This window comes from Lepisosteus platostomus, chromosome 11 (assembly GCF_059453375.1).
Source record: "Lepisosteus platostomus isolate fLepPlt1 chromosome 11, fLepPlt1.hap1, whole genome shotgun sequence".
Taxonomy (NCBI): domain Eukaryota; kingdom Metazoa; phylum Chordata; class Actinopteri; order Semionotiformes; family Lepisosteidae; genus Lepisosteus; species Lepisosteus platostomus.
The window spans coordinates 20,355,661-20,371,972 of record NC_142621.1 but is presented as its reverse complement, the minus strand read 5'-3'; the positions used below and the strand labels follow the sequence as shown (position 1 = coordinate 20,371,972).

General features: G+C 38.3%; 1 protein-coding gene and 1 long non-coding RNA gene across 3 annotated transcripts in view; both read right to left on the bottom strand.

Moving 5' to 3' along the window:
- The window catches only part of rabgap1l (RAB GTPase activating protein 1-like), a 423,532-nt gene that overhangs the window by 55,536 nt on the left and 351,684 nt on the right, over window positions 1-16,312 (bottom strand). For both annotated transcript variants that reach the window (XM_088598822.1, XM_088598823.1), the window contains one exon: window positions 10,767-10,895. In XM_088598822.1, the coding sequence (XP_088454948.1) occupies window positions 10,767-10,895 (129 nt within the window). The remainder of the gene's footprint in view (window positions 1-10,766; window positions 10,896-16,312) is intronic.
- Window positions 5,455-10,729, bottom strand: LOC148652155 (uncharacterized). The gene is made up of 2 exons (XR_015925238.1): window positions 7,095-10,729; window positions 5,455-6,300 (listed from the first exon to the last, which is right to left on the bottom strand). It is a non-coding gene; the product is annotated as an uncharacterized LOC148652155 (long non-coding RNA).

Genomic DNA, 16,312 nt, shown 5'->3' with positions numbered 1-16,312 from the left:
CGTGTTTACAAAGAAAGTGGAATACAGTGATACTACCTGCTATACAGATACATATGTTTAGATATTTAGACCCTTAAATTAATATTATTATTAATAATAATGATTATAATGATAATAATGATAATCGGCCAGTGAAAGCTCTGTTGTCCTTCACATCAATGCCTGAAACATTTTACCGAACTCAGGATTGCTCCCTGGAGCGCTTATGGCAGCGATCGCGTCTGCATTTATAACTTAGTTTTTTAAATTAATCAAGCAATATGAAGCATCTCTTTTTACTTTTAAGTCCCTTAATTATCATTAAGCACAGCTTTCTCACCACTTAAGACTACTTTTTGATACCATCCTTAGTCAAACCAGAAACGTGTTGTTCTGTCTAATGACATTACAAGTGGAAAGATTACAGATTTTAATCGTCTTTAATTTTGTTACGTTATACATTTTAGAAACGTTTCATCCATACAAACACCACAAAACTATTTTCGATTGTATTTCTGAATAGTATGTTACACTTAGTTCACTGTTTTAAATACATCTAATTAAGAAAGTTAGGTGTTAACATAAACTATTAGCAATCAATAATATTAAATTTAGCACAGTAATAAGTTGTTGCACTTTCCCCCGCATCTTGTAAAAATATATTTTCATTGTTCAAATATACATTAAGTCTGACTATCATATAATAAGTTAAATACAAAACTAAAGAAAAAATAGGGTTAAATATAATTCAAAATATTTTGATAACAATGTTAACTGTTTATGAATAATAAAATGTATTAACTAAGGAGTAGGATGGCACAGTTGTTAGTATGTTTTTTGTTTTGTTTCTTTTTCATAAATACAACAGTAGTACCTGATGTCTCAGTGGCTTTCAAAATTAAATTATGCATGCAAACCTGTGAACTAGAAAGATAACTAAGATATCCATCCATTTATAATGGTGGCGAAGTGGTTAGCATTGCTATCTTGCAGCACTGGGGTCCTAGGTTCAATTCCTGCCATCCTGTGTGTGTGGGGTTTACATGTTCTCTCTGGGTTACATGGTTTTTCTCCATATGTGTGATATGACTCCCTCTTGCACTCCAAAACATACTGGTAAGTTAATTGGTTTATGGGAAAACTGGCCCTGGTGTGTGTGTGTTTGTGTCTGTCTGTCCTGTGATGGACTGGCGCTATGTCCAGGGTGTATTCTGCCTTGTGTCCGTTGCTTACTGGGATAGGCTCCAAATCCTCTGTACTGGATAAAGAGATTAGAAATGGATGGAAGTAAAGGCACTGTGTGGATGGAACTATACACAGTGTTAGAAACCCACTATGAAATGGCAGCATCTCACTGAGAATAAAATATTTTATAGTGCTGGCTTAAGGAAACAGCCTTTCCACCTGTCTTGCACATCAGTATCCATACCTAGTTATTTAAACAAATTGCCTCTAATTATAAACATCTTAATATGCTGGCTCTGTGGATCCGCATCAGCTATGTTTGCCCATTCCTTCAATTCATGTGCATCCAACACACAGTTCAATGCCAGCAACTACACATAATCTAAAATACAATCCTTATTTCAGTATATATGTAAACATATAGTCTGTTAACTTCATCATCTTCATCAAAAGTATGCCTAACCCCATTAGGAAGTGTTCTTGTTATAAGTGTATTCTTCGGCTTTCCCCAAATTATCTTCTTCTTACCAACATCTCTAGTCTTTTATCCTGCAATAACTCAGCCAACACTTAAATCTCCAAAAGCTGCTTGTGTTAATTTCTTTAAATCACAAATATCATGTGTAAATACTGGCCATGTAATACTCTGCATTGTGGAATAATAGTTTATTTTAAAGGGAACTAGAGAAACTAAGAACTAGAGAAATCAAGAAAGGCTTTGTTTCTAGAATTAATAAATGCACATCCTGTTCACTGGGGAAATTAAATCCACACTGAGCAATCTTCAATATGTTCAGAATATGACAGCAAGAAGAGACCTTGATCGAAACTGATTTTAGATGTCAGAAAGGATGTATTTTCTCTGTATTTCCTACATTGCTTTGTCGAGATTTTAACTTTATATCTAACTTTATATCTAGGCTCAGATTTCAACTATAAATCGTACAGTAATTAATAGCAGTAAATACTGATGTTTTGCGCCCTCTTACCACAAAAATATATGTTTTGTAGTTGGGATTAACTTTATTTCGGCCGATTTGGACACCGAACAGTTAAAGATGGCGGCAAATCAGACACCCAGGGGGGGGGGGGGGGGGGGGGGCGTCTTCTCACCTCCATAACTAAAATGCCAAATAGGAGTGGCTTAAGCGACATACACAGTCGTGTAACTGACAGTTTGAGGTAGCCTATCGTGTAAATTTAGCTTTGTTGCTGATAGGTTAAGCTTTCGAAACTCCCAAAAGTCATGTGACTGATTTTTCACCCTGTTTCGTTGGTTAAACGCAATGATCACAAGCACCACCATGGTAACTGGGATGTGTAGTTTTTAATTCCGTTTGAATTATAACTGTACGTACTGTCTTCATATTTGGCCAGGGCTTTAAAGAGAAGGCGCGCCAAAAAATTTCGGTGCCGTCGTCTCCGCTTTAAAGGTACCCCCGTGCTGGAAGAATTTGACCTCGGAACGTTTGCCCAGCGTAGTTATAGTGGACATAAAAACAAGAGTTCGCTGGCATTATATCCTAGAAGACACAGACCGGCGCCAGACCGGTAAATACCTGATGAACTAGGGATTGGACAGTTTCCAAGTGCTTGTACAATCGATGGAAATGTTCAAATAAATGTGCAAAAGAAATAAACAAAATAATCATTTATTTCTTTATCATATTGGCTAGCTAATGTCCTCTCTTTGCTAGTTAGTGGCTGTGTTTCTGCGCTGGGTAGCAACGGGTGACTGTTCTCAGGCGGAAGATGTAAACAGCTTAATTTTCGTGTTAAATACTTTTTAAAAATTAAAATTAATTCTATACAGCAATCACATATTTGGGTACCGTTTCATAAAACTTTCATGCTTAAAATGTTTAGGGAGAAATGGAAGACTGGTGTGTATTTTTTCTTTAAGACCTATCAAGACCTATCAAGACCAGCCATACACAGTACAGTTAACGTACATACAGTAATGTTTATGTTCCTAAATTAATATCGTTTATGACCTTCAGATGCGTTATGCTCCTCTTCTTTTTATGCTCAGCTACTAAAATTTCCCTTTAGTGGTAAAATTCCATATAAATATTCAAAACTAAGCGGATTAAAATGTGCACAGTAAAGACATTAAATGATTAAATCTTTTCACTACCAACTTATGCACCACGAGTGCCCCTGTCGGTCATTTTGGCCAGCCAATCACTTACCGAGGTGCCCTGCGGGTAGATTACTGTACCGCGGGTTTTTACCGCTCATTTTGAATGGCTGCATCTGTATGTGATCTGATCTTCATCTAAGTCATAATAATAAATAAAGACAGTCTTATTTAACAAACAACACACACAACATTTAACATTGCCATTTCTTTATTGAACAAATGGTTTAAACAATCAAAGTCATTGATGGAAAAAGTATGTGAACCCTTATATTTAGTAATGAGTGGAACCGCATTTATTGGCAATAACCTCAACCAAATGTTTTCTGTAGCTGCTGATCAGACCCGGGCAGCGGTTAGGAGGTATTGTGGCCCATTTCTCTATACAAAACTGTTTCAATTCATGTATATTTTTGGGATGTCTTGCATGTATGGCCTGCTTCAGATCATGCCAAAGCATTTCAATGGGACTGAGGTTAGGACTCTCACTTGGCGATTCTAAAATACAGAATGTCTTCTGTTTGAGCCACTCTGTTGTTGATTTACTCCTGTGTTTTGGATCATTGTCTTGTTGTATGACCCAACTTCTTTTGAGTTTTTGATCATATACTCCCTGACATTCTGCTGTAGAATTTCCTGATACATCTTGGAATTCATTGGTCCCTCAATGATTGCAAGCTGTCCAGGCCCTGAGGCAGCAAAGCAGCCCAACACCATTATACACTATTATACTCCCTCCACCATGCTTCACAGTTGGGATGAGGTTTTGGTGTTGGTATGCAGTGTTTTGTTTTCTCCAAACATAACGTTGTGTACATTTACCAAAAAGTTCAACTTTGTCTCATCTCTCCACAGAACATTGTTTCAGTAGTGCTGTGGAACATCCAGGTGGTCTTTAGTAAACTTGAGACGGGCAGCAATGCTTTTTTTTGGAGAGCAGTGGTTTCCTCCGTGGTAACCTCCCATGAACACCACTCTGGTTCAGTATTTTTCTTATGGTAGACTCATGAACACAGATGTTATCAAGTGCAAGAGATGCCTGCAGATCCTTAGCTGTCACTCTAGGGTTCTTTGTCACCTGTTTGAGGACTGTACGGTGTGCCCTTGCATTGATCTTGCATTGACCGGTTCCGGTCGAGAGGGAACGCTGGCGATTTGGCTGCAGCTAATCTCACCAGTTTTTCATTTTTATCTACTTATTTAAGTTTTTTTTTTCCTTTTTCTCCTCGATTACACTGATTTCTAATTTATCTATTTATATCCGCTTCACGCTATCCGCTCCACGTTACAAATTCACAAATGTGACTTCCACTGCATTGTGAATTTACTCAACTGAAGACCTTCACCACTTGCTACCGCCTTCTCTGGATTTCCTTCCCGTCTCGATTCATCGATCATGTCTCTGAGGTACACTGCACTGCAACTTCTTCAACTAAAACAAAGCTACTTCCTGGTCAAAGACACATTCGATTACTGCCGTTTTACTGGGATTTTACGACCAACTCGCTACATCCATCGCAGCACAGGACACCGTTTTTTTCCTTCGTCTGCCTGCAGAGTCTCTATCCCTGCCTTTCGGCGCACGTCTGTAAGTCCATCACGTACCGGCGCCGATCTAAATAATCTCCTCTCACTACCGCACCTGGACCGCACTCCGCTTCCCCCTGCATCCCCGAGACTGGCCAGATCAGCGCTACTCAACACCCGCTCCGTTAACAGCAAGGCTCTTCTTTTATGTGACATTATCAAAGAAAAACAACTGGACCTTCTGTGTTTAACCGAAACATGGCACAAACAATACGATGGACTCCTGTTCAACCAACTAGTTCCTCCTGGATATGGTTTGTTTGACCTTCCGCGTCTTTCAGGCAGAGGCGGGGACATCATTGTTATTTACAACCTTTTTTACAGTCTAAGTCCTATAACTATACCTCCTCTCTCTTCTTTTGATTGTCTTGTTTTAAATGTTTCTATCCCCCAATCTACTATTATTGCCACAGTTTACAGACCACCCAAACCCAGTGGAGCCTTCTTAGGTGAGTTTGCTGATCTTCTCTCATTCTTATCCCTTAAGTTTAAAAGGATCCTTATTCTAGGGGACTTTAATATACACATTGATTCAACCTCTTCCAGTCTGGCTAAAGACTTCCTTTCTCTTTTGGGATGCTTTGACCTTACTCAGTTTGTTTGTACCCCTACACATAACAAAGGACACACCTTAGATCTAATTATTGCAAATGACTCCTTTGTCTCCAACTGCTCTCCCATTGATTCTGGCCTCTCTGACCACTTAGCCATTCTCTTCAATCTGGAATTACCTGTTTCTAACACTTCCCCCTCATGCTCTGTAAATTTCCGCAACTGGCGATCAAAAGGTTTGCAAATTCTGTTCTGTCCTCCTGTTTCTCTTCCTCTGACCCTCTAGAGGACAAAATACAGTTACTTGACAATGCTCTTTTATCTACCCTCGACACCTTTGCTCCTTTAAAAACTCGAACCATCTCCTTCTCTCGCCCTGCCCCCTGGTACAATAACCATCTGCGATTCATGAAGGCAGCCTCTCGCAAACTTGAGCGTAGGTGGCGTCTTTCCAGCCTAAATGTACATTATCAGGCCTGGAGAGATTACTTATCTGATTATAAGGTTACTATAGAGTCTGCTAGATCCACCTACTTCTCTCACATCATTGAAAATCACCAAAACAACCCCAGACATCTTTTCTCCACCATCAACAGACTGCTCAAGCCAAACTGCCCTACCACATTACCTGCCTCATCACAACTTTGCAACACATTCTTAGATTTCTTTAGTTCTAAGATTGACAACATCCGGCATCACATTCTCTCCACTACGGATATAATTTCCATACCTCCTCCCTCCTCATCCAACTTCTCTGGTTCCCGTCTCTCCAGCTTCTCTCTTCTTGACTCAGCATCCCTAAACAAACTACTTACGCGCATGAAACCCACCACATCTATTTTAGATCCCATTCCCACCTCTTTATTCCAGTCCTGTTTCTCTTCTCTCTGTCCCATTGTCCTCAATATAATACATGAATCCTTGAGCACTGGCATTGTACCAACGGTCCTCAAAACTGCTGCTATTACCCCTGTGCCAAAGAAGCCTAACATGGCTCTCGACAATCTTAACAACTTTCGCCCCATCTCCAACTTACCCTTTCTCTCTAAAATTCTAGAACGTGCTGTCACACTTCAGTTACATAACCACCTCATGACAAACAACCTTTTCGAACCCCTCCAATCTGGCTTCCGTCAACTTCACAGCACAAAACCGCCCTGGTCAAAGTCACCAACGATCTCCTAATAGCTTCTGATTCTGGTTCTCTTTCCATACTCATCCTTCTTGATCTCAGTGCTGCCTTTGACACTGTTGACCATAACATCTTACTTTCTCATCTCGAAACTGTGTTTGGAGTCTCTGACACTGCCCTCAAATGGTTTAAATCTTACCTCACTGATCGCTGTCACTTTGTCTCTCTCAATGGGTACAGGTCTGAAATTGGTCTTGTCAAGTCTGGTGTCCCCCAGGGCTCAATACTGGGCCCCTTGCTCTTCAGCATTTACATGTTCCCACTTGGTCAGCTTTTAAGATCACATGGCCCCAGCTTTCATTTTTACGCTGACGATACTCAAATATACATCCATACCAAACCTGACACTGATGTGGCTGTCTCTATTCTATCTAATTGCATCTCTGACATAAAAATTTGGATGACTCAAAACTTCCTTCATCTTAACTGTGACAAGACTGAAGTCATGCTTATTGGTACCCCCCATCAACTTCGTAAAGCCAGTCCTGTAACCCTATCTGTAGATGGCTCTGTACTTGAGCTTCAATCAAAATTGAAAAACCTTGGGGTTATATTTGATTCTGGCTTAACATTCGACCCACATGTACAGCATACTGTCAAAACATCTTTTTTTCACCTTTGAAATATCGCAAGACTACGCCCTATGCTATCATTAACTGTGGCTGAAAAGCTGATCAACATATTTGTATTCTCTCGAATTGACTACTGCAATGCTCTACTCGCCAAGGTATCTAAATCTACTCTGAACAAACTGCAGTATGTCCAAAATTCAGCAGCCAGAATCCTGACCAGGTCTAGTGCAAGTGTTCACATTACTCCTATCCTGGAGTCCTTGCACTGGCTTCCTGTCAAATTCCGCATAGACTTTAAAATCCTCATGCTCACCTATAAGGCTTTACATGGCTTGGCACCTCAATACCTGTCTGAACTTTTATCGCCCTACTCCCCACCTCGCAACCTCCGCTCTTCAAATTCTGCCCTCCTTACTGTCCCCCAAGCCCATCTACATTGTATGGGCGACAGGGCCTTCTCCTGCTATGCCCCCAAGCTCTGGAACTCTTTGCCCAAGGATATCAGAGAGTCACCTTCTCTAAACTCCTTCAAATCCAGACTCAAAACCTTCTTCTTCAGAAAAGCCTTTACTTAACTGGTTCCATTCTTCACCCCTCTGCTCTTCTTAGTACCACCTTCCACGGTCTCCTCTATTGTTATTGTTGTATTGTTGTAATTGTAATTGTGTCTTATCTTGTGATATCTTCTTATTTATTATTATTGTAATCCTGTAAAGCGCTTTGAGAAGCCACCTTTAAAGGCGCTATATAAAATAAAGTTTATTATTATTATTATTATCTTTGTAGGATGCCCACTCCTAGGGAGAGTAGCAACGGGGCTGAATTTCTTCCATTTGTAATCTATAAGCCTGACTGTGGACTGATGCAGGCCCAAATCTTTAGAAATCCTTTTGTAACCCTTTCCAAGCTTATGAGCTTCAACAACTCTTCTTCTGAGGTCCTCTGAAATCTCTTTTGATTGGGCCATATTGCACTTCAACAGAATTCTATTGTGAAATTGTGTGATTTTTTATACCGCAGGGCAGGTCAAACTCACACCTGAATTGATTGGAACACGTGACTCATTGATTGGAATATCTAACTCTAATTACCATCTTTTCAAGATGTCATTATCCTAGAGGTTCACATACTTTTTCCATCAGTTACCTTGATTGTTTAAACCAGTGGTTCTCAAATTTATAGGACCAAGTACCAAACCAAAGCATCCAAGTACCACCTACAAGTCATCTTCTCACCACAGAAAATTTCAATGATCAACATGAGCGCGTGCACACACACTCACACACAAATATAATATATAAAATAATAAATAATAAACTTTTATACAGCGCCTTTAAAGGTGGCTTCTCAAAGCGCTTTACAGAATGACAACAGGAACAACAATTAAAAATAAAAAAACACCATTTCAATGAGAGAGTTGAGCCTGTTTAGTCGAGCAAAGCAGAGGTGAATAAATTGGTCGAGCCTTGATACAATTCACAACCTTGACAACAGAGTCTAACAGATTTTAAATCCTCAGGCATTTTCTTGGCTGCCAAGGCCTCGCACTGGATGCTGCACTGCATCCACTTCATAGCGACCTCTCTAATTCATGCAACTACACTGCATTGTCAGCTTTTCATCGCTCTCGCACCGTCTGCACAAACTCCGACCCATTTTATCCAGTCGATGCCATTCTTTTCGATAAATTCATTCAGAACCTGAAATGTGTGCTCTCCTGTAGTTCTTATTGGTAGCGGCTTACAAAACAGAAAGTCCTCATGTGACATGCCCTCAAACTCATATCTAACGTAAATGAGCAAATTGGCCAAATCAACAACATCTACAGACTCATCTAATTGCACTGAAAAGCATCTGCTCATCTTAACGCACTCTATCAGCGTACTATACTTTTGACATAATCTGACATATCAATAATTCCACGCGTGACTATGTCTTTCGACGGAGGCAGCAGGTCAAGCTGTTTAGCAGCTTTTTCTCCACACATAATACATGTCAGCTCTTTTGCCAACGGTTAACAAAGTTCTTCACAAATATTGTGAGGCTTACCTGCTTAAGCAATCAGCAGGCTTGCATTTTCCCCCATTTCCGTTTCAGGAGTCCGTCTCAGAAATTAAAAGACGTTTTTATTTCATGTGCATGGGAGCGAAACACAGCGACGTTCTACAGTATGTATTTTTCTCAAATTAACCTAGGACAGTCCTTAAATATTTATCTGTTAACTATCAAGCTTTTCTGTACTCTCAAGATTGCCAGTGTTCCAAAACCATACACATTCTCCTACCTCCCTATTTGCAGAAGATAACTTTTAAAACAAAACAGTCACTTACATTCGTAGCACACATTCCTATGCTTATAAGACTGGCACTGTTCCAAAATCATGCACATTCTCCTACCTTCCTATTTGCTGGAAATAACTTTTTTTAAATACAATTGGTCACTTATGTTTGTAGCAAGCATTCCTATACAATGATATAGAATTACATAGTAGCTCTTCTGTCCATTCAAGTATTAGCACACTGTATCATAGTACATAGGCTGCGTATTTGATATCTAAACTAATTTTATTAAAATAGAAAATATGAAAACCCATCCCAATTTTTCAGTGCACACAACACATTTCCAGGGTCATCTGGCGTACCACCTGGGGGCGCTCCGCGTACCACAAGTGGTACCCGTGCCACAGTTTGAGAACAACGGGTTTAAACCATTTATTCAAAAAAGATATGACAATGTAAAATGCTGTGCATGTTGTTTGTAAAATAAGACTGTCTTTATTTATAATTATGACTTAGATAAACATCAGATCACATTTTAGGAGCCATTCATGCAGAAATCCAGATAATTACAAACTTTTTCTCATAACTGTACATTCAATTGTACATTTGTACAGAAGTGTAAATCAGCAAATTTAATTAGAATCAGCTTTGCATTTAATTGGAACCAAAACAGAAAATGTGTCCTTAAAGCATTCAATACTAAGCTTTACCAAGTTTTAACAACTGTGTTTCAACATTTAAAATGGATCTCTTTACTGAGTGTAATCCTGGCTGTAAAGAAACACAATTCTGCAGGTTTAATAGGTAATTTGTTGCGTAATGTCTTTTTTTTGTCACAGCCTTAACTGCAGGAGCAACAAGGGTGTGGAAACATATAATTTAACAGAATTTGACACTTTTTATGTGTGTGCAGCCCTTTTATGTGTGTGCAACCTTATCTTGGACTTCAATGCACATGGATAAGTTGCAAGCATGTTTTTTGGGAGTACTCATAACCAAACTTAGAACTTAGCTGTACTGTAGCTCTTAGGTACTACACCACCCTATATCCAACTTTGTATCCAACCAACCATCCAACTGATTTCACACAAAGACTTACGAAACTGTTAAATAGCCCCAGTTTGGCAAATAAATGGTCCAATGAAGTCACTTAGAACTAATCTGGAATGAAATAAAATGACCCTCCAGGCTCTCCAGACCAAGGTAACTGATCCATATTCTCACAAATAAATTCCAACTGCTGTAAAATCATCTCTAACCAGAAAATGTCCTGCTCCTACCTTGATGTTGCAGGCCTGTTCCATCAGACGCCGAGCGTTCTCAGCTGCCCGGTAGCGTTTTGGCAACTGGACACGGAAGAACTTCAGTGCCCCTTCGAAATCTGCCTGAAGCAGGTCTTCCTTTGAGGTCTGTAGGTAGAGACATGTTGGCTTTGTTTATTACTTTGAAATGCATTTCTTAACACAGCACAGTAGGATAAATGTTGACAAATGTTGTTTTTCAGTGGGTCAGAATTCTCTGTTTACTTAAAACCTTGGTTCACTCATACAAATGTACATCTGTGGCAGGAGACATTGCTGAGTGCAATGTGCCAAAAACCACAGAAAATGGAGAGTGTAGTTTCTCCACATCCTGTTGTTCTGTAGTCTTACTGTGTGATGTGTAGTCAACAGAATGCATCAGGTAAAGCCAGTCTATGTCTGTATGATAATCAGTGCAAAGTCTTATAACTGCTATGAAATACTTCATTCGACTTTTGGGACATTTCACTCAAGACATGTTTCTTTAATAGCATTAATTTTATTACTTGATACGAGTCATAAGATTGAATCTTATGCTTCAGTATCTTGTATAAGCAATATATCAAACTAAATGACTTGCTTCCACTCAAAAGTATTAATAATATTGATCTGCCATTGTGGACATATTAAGGAGCAATAACGTACTAGACTGTTTTCTGATTTAAATATTTTTGCTAACATTTCAGCAGCTTTAAAACATCTTGGTACTGCAGGAAATCTGTGTAAATTTATTATACTTGGGGTATAGGGTAAGCGGTCTAGGGCCAAAAAGTGATAAGGCACTAATATAAGTGTTGAAGTGATGTGGTTGACAGAATAAAAGAAAAAAGTAATTAACAAAATGGACAAAAACACCTTATCAACCATTATGAAGCCTAGTATTGATCAATCTACTATCTGGAGTCATCTAAAATTTAAAAATGGATGTAAAATGGATGAAAACAACATCCATCATAACAGATGCCACATTAATTTATGTCAGATTAATCACTTTTTCCTGTTTATCACTGTTTAATGATACCAGTTCTAACCAACATTAGAATTCAATTCAATACAATTTATTTTTATATAGCGCCTTTCACAACAAGGTTGCCCGAAGGCGCTTAACAATAGACAATGCATTTTGTCAATACAGAACAGAAGACCAGAAGACAGAGGAGAGGGACCAAAAACTCCATAGTAAGGAGAGAAAAAACCTCTAGGGGTCCAAGGTCAACTGGCGTCCCAACCCCTTTGGGCATGCTAACATTATATAATTTAAAAAAGGAAACGTTGAGGGTATTTATCCATCCAGCCATCATGTCTTCTGTGTGTAAGTACTCCTTGCAGATCTCTGTAGACCAGTAAATTCCTCCTAAACGATAGCTTTATCCACAATCTCCCTCTTGGATCCATGGCAGTGATGCAGCACCCAACTCAGATGGTACCAAGCCTGGGCACCAACTCCAGCAGCCATGGTTGCAGCAGGCTATAATGTAAGGTGTGAATAGGCTAAGCTGAAGTAATAGGTCTTCAGTCTGAATTTGAATACTGAGATTGACTCGGCATCCCGAATATGGTGTGGGAGACTGTTCCATAAGCTAGGGGCCCTGTAACTAAAGGCTTTACCGCCAACTGCTATTTTATTAATTAGTGGAATATGAAGGAGACCTACATTCTGTGATCTAAGCAGGCGACTTGGATGGTAAACATTAATAAGTTCCATTAGATAGACAGGTGCCTGACCTCTGAGAGCCTTGTAAGTAAGTAGAAGGATTTTGAAGTCCGCCCTGTTCCTGACAGGAAGCCAATGAAGAGAGCTAAGTATGGGGGTTGTATGGTTGTACTTTCTGCTCCTAGTAACAATTCTAGCTGCTGCATTCTGAATTCGCTGTAAGGTCTTAAAAGAGTGGTGGGTCCTCCCTGATAATAGGGCATTGCAGCAGTCTAACCTGCTGTATACACGAGCATGTATTAATTTCTCTGTGTCTTGAGTGGAGAGAAACTGCTGTAGTTTTGCAATATTTCTTAACTGTAGGAAGCATGTTTTAGATACTGTTTTAACATAAGAGTTAAATGAAAGCCTTGTGTCTAAGCCTAGGTTATGTGCTGAGTCTTTGAGGCACATTTTTAAATCCTCTCAGTTATAGTTGTCCTATCAGTATTGTTTCCTCCAAACAACAGAACCTCAGTTTTATCAGTTTTCACACATCCAAGTCTTTACTTCATTAATGCAATTAACTAAAGCGATAATAGAAGAGTTGTCGTTTGGTGTAAACTAAAAGTATATTTGCGTGTCATCAGCATATGAATGAAAGTTAATATTATGTTTTTGTATTATCCTACCTAGCAGCAGCATGTAAAGAGAGAACAATATTGGCCCCAGCACTGATCCCTGTGGTACCCCAAATTGAACTGGTGACATTGATGAAGAAGTACAATAATTAGATATTTGAACATAATGAAAACAATTACTTAAATATGAAGTAAACCACTTAAGAAATTCTAAACTGCTAATATTCTTATCACTCACAGGAAAAAAAAATCTTTAAGTTATGTTTCTAAATATTCCTTCCTTCAAGCCCACACTTCAGTGACATAGCGCAAGTGTGGATTTAAAGTGCGTGAACACTCGAGGGTGCACTGTTATAAAAAGCGTAAAGGGACACCCTTACAGGTCATAGTGCTTTCTGTGGTTCCATATTTAGCGCTGCTTTGTTACCAGTGGTTAAGTGCACATCGGCAGAGAATAATTTTAAATAAATGTGGTTGCTGTGCCGGATGCACATCCGGTTAATAAAGCGCCATTTTCTCATTAAATAGAGGCTGAGCTCCTGTTTCTATCTTTGCTGAACCCGTCGCGTTACAATATACAGGAAAAAGACTGCAAGTGTGCATACTAGGATATGGCATTCATTTCCATTTCGTACAATGATCTGCAGGTTGTATGCCCCCCTGCAAATAATAAGGAATTGTAAGAATTTTTTATATAAATGCTGTTAAAGAGAGAACGTGCAGCAATTGAAAACATTAGCAGCTATGGATATTGTCTCTCTAAAGACACAAATATACAGAAGTCGAGGTAGTCGATGTCATTGATGAAGTCAATGCTGGCTGCCAGGCTAATAATTTGTGTCACCCACAAATAATGTATTTATTTGAAAATATCATTTAATTATCATTCACTGAAAATATAAATTTATTTGTTTCAGTTGTTTTAAGATTTGTTTGCTGTTTTATTATTTTATCATGTCTGAATGAGTGGAGTCACCTTTATCCAACTTGCTTAAGAAAGTATCATGACCACCATCAGAGTTGACACACACCTTGATAAATGCTCATATGCATATTGCCCATTGGTTGAGAGCACATTACATCTTTTTCATGTTTTCACTGAAAATTTAAGCTAGGGGGCTAACATTCCTATTTACAGTGGTCCACAATCTTTTCTAATAGTATGCAGAGAGAAACCTTCAAGCTCTATAATAATATATAATAATTATATAATATAATATTTTGCATATCTATAAAATAACCTGACTCTCAAAAGCAACAGCAACAAAAATAGCCCAACAATAACTCAAAAGTACAGATGCCAGCCTGCTGCCAGTTAAGAACATAAAAGGGAGGCTGAATATTATAAACAATAGGTTTAATAAGCAAAAGACCAACTTAAGACATTTAGACTTGAAAGCACTTATAACACTATAACAGTAATAAAGAAAAAAAAACTCCTTCAGTCCTCATCTAATACACAATTAATAAACAGTAATGAGTTGGGCTCTACAAAAATCATTTTACAAGTAAAAGATATATATTTTTTAATTTTAGTAGACTTTGTTAGGTGTGTGTAAGGGAATATTATCGCTGCATAGCATATTAACTACACAGATCAATAATTAGTCCTTCAAACAATTTACCCCTAAAGCTTGTGTTTAAGGGAAGTAATTAGAGAACCTAAAAATTCCAGTACTTATGGTTACCTCACGAGAATATATGAGCTCCTTATCTCCACTGTGCTCATTTAATAGCTTTTCCTCTTTTCCTGGTTCCACATATTCAACTCAGTAGTTGATTGCCTCCTATAGATTGTTGCTTGCAGGGGGTTTAGTGACCACACAACTCTCCTACCACTAGGCCTAATCATAAGGTGAAAGCAGTGGGACAAATAAAAGCTAGGAGAAACTATGATTGTTCAATCGAGGGAAGTACTACTAATCTGAATACAATACAGAACACAATTCCTGTTAAAAGAAAAATTTCTACTAGGACAGATTAATTCTAAGACTGCACATGCCTTCGACAGTGAAATCCAAATGCGTATATATTCCTCATGAATAGAGTGACTTGAACCACATTTTCTTCAAAAAGAGTGGCCATCAGTCTTAAAAAAAACAGACACTATGAGCCACAAATTAAAATAAATTGCTCTGAAACTATAGGTAATCCAAGAAACAGCAAGTTTGCCAAATAGTTTAACTATTCTTTAATGTGATATTATCAGCTTTACAAAATTCATAAGCTAAACTGCATCTTTAAATAATTTACTTTCAGTTGCCGTGATCTGAAAGTCGTTTTTTTATTATCTGCTGAATATCTGCTGAATATTGATCTATAGTCCATATTTATAATGACCCTGAACAGCTGTACTTGGTCTCAGCAGTGGCATTATCATGACATTATAGTGATATTATATCGTGATACTATACAATTATGTCCAATATGATCAAATACATATCGACAGCATTTTCAAATTAAAAGATATAAAACACGCAATAAGCATGTACAAAATAATAAAAAAACATATGTTAACAGTGACAGCGATTGTGTTTACTTTTTGTTTTTGTTTTAGTGTCAGGTTGCACTAATATACCTAATAGTTTAGCACAGGTTATTGCTTTCAGTCTCAAAACACCATCAATATCCTGTTCTGTTTAAAGGTGTCCAGTTTTTTAGGGTCTTGATGGTCACCTTATTTTCTAAGAACATGCTGTAAACAATAGCTTAATAATAGTTGAAAGCATGAACTTAGGAGGTAGGTTGATACGTACGTATTATTGTTTAGATTAAGTCACAATGAGAAGTGTTATGACAGTAAATGATCCACAAAATGTGCAAATTTGAATAGGCAAACCTTTGATGGAAGTTGGAAACCCTAGCATCATGTTTGACCCTGTACTTTAATTTGAACGACATTAGGGAAAGTTATAATCTGTCCTCTACAGTGTAACACTGTTCAATTAAGACCTTTGCTGTGATCTCATGCTGAAATATTGATATATGCATGTAGCAGTTTGTTCCATGGAAGGTCTGTTATTGGGGCTGGAAAGAGAGGACACCTTCTAGGGCCTAAAAGACATGTAAACAGCTCACCTAGTGTGCAATGTTTTCACTAATTATAAAATTGGGTAGGGATTTTTAGTGCAGATTCTCACATAGCTTAACTTAGTGAGTTTTGTTCATGTATGTAGGGGTGTGTTGCTGGGAAGTAGGTGATGTTATTTTATAGGAGTGGAGTTTGTCTTAAGGCAAAGGTCCTGGTTTTT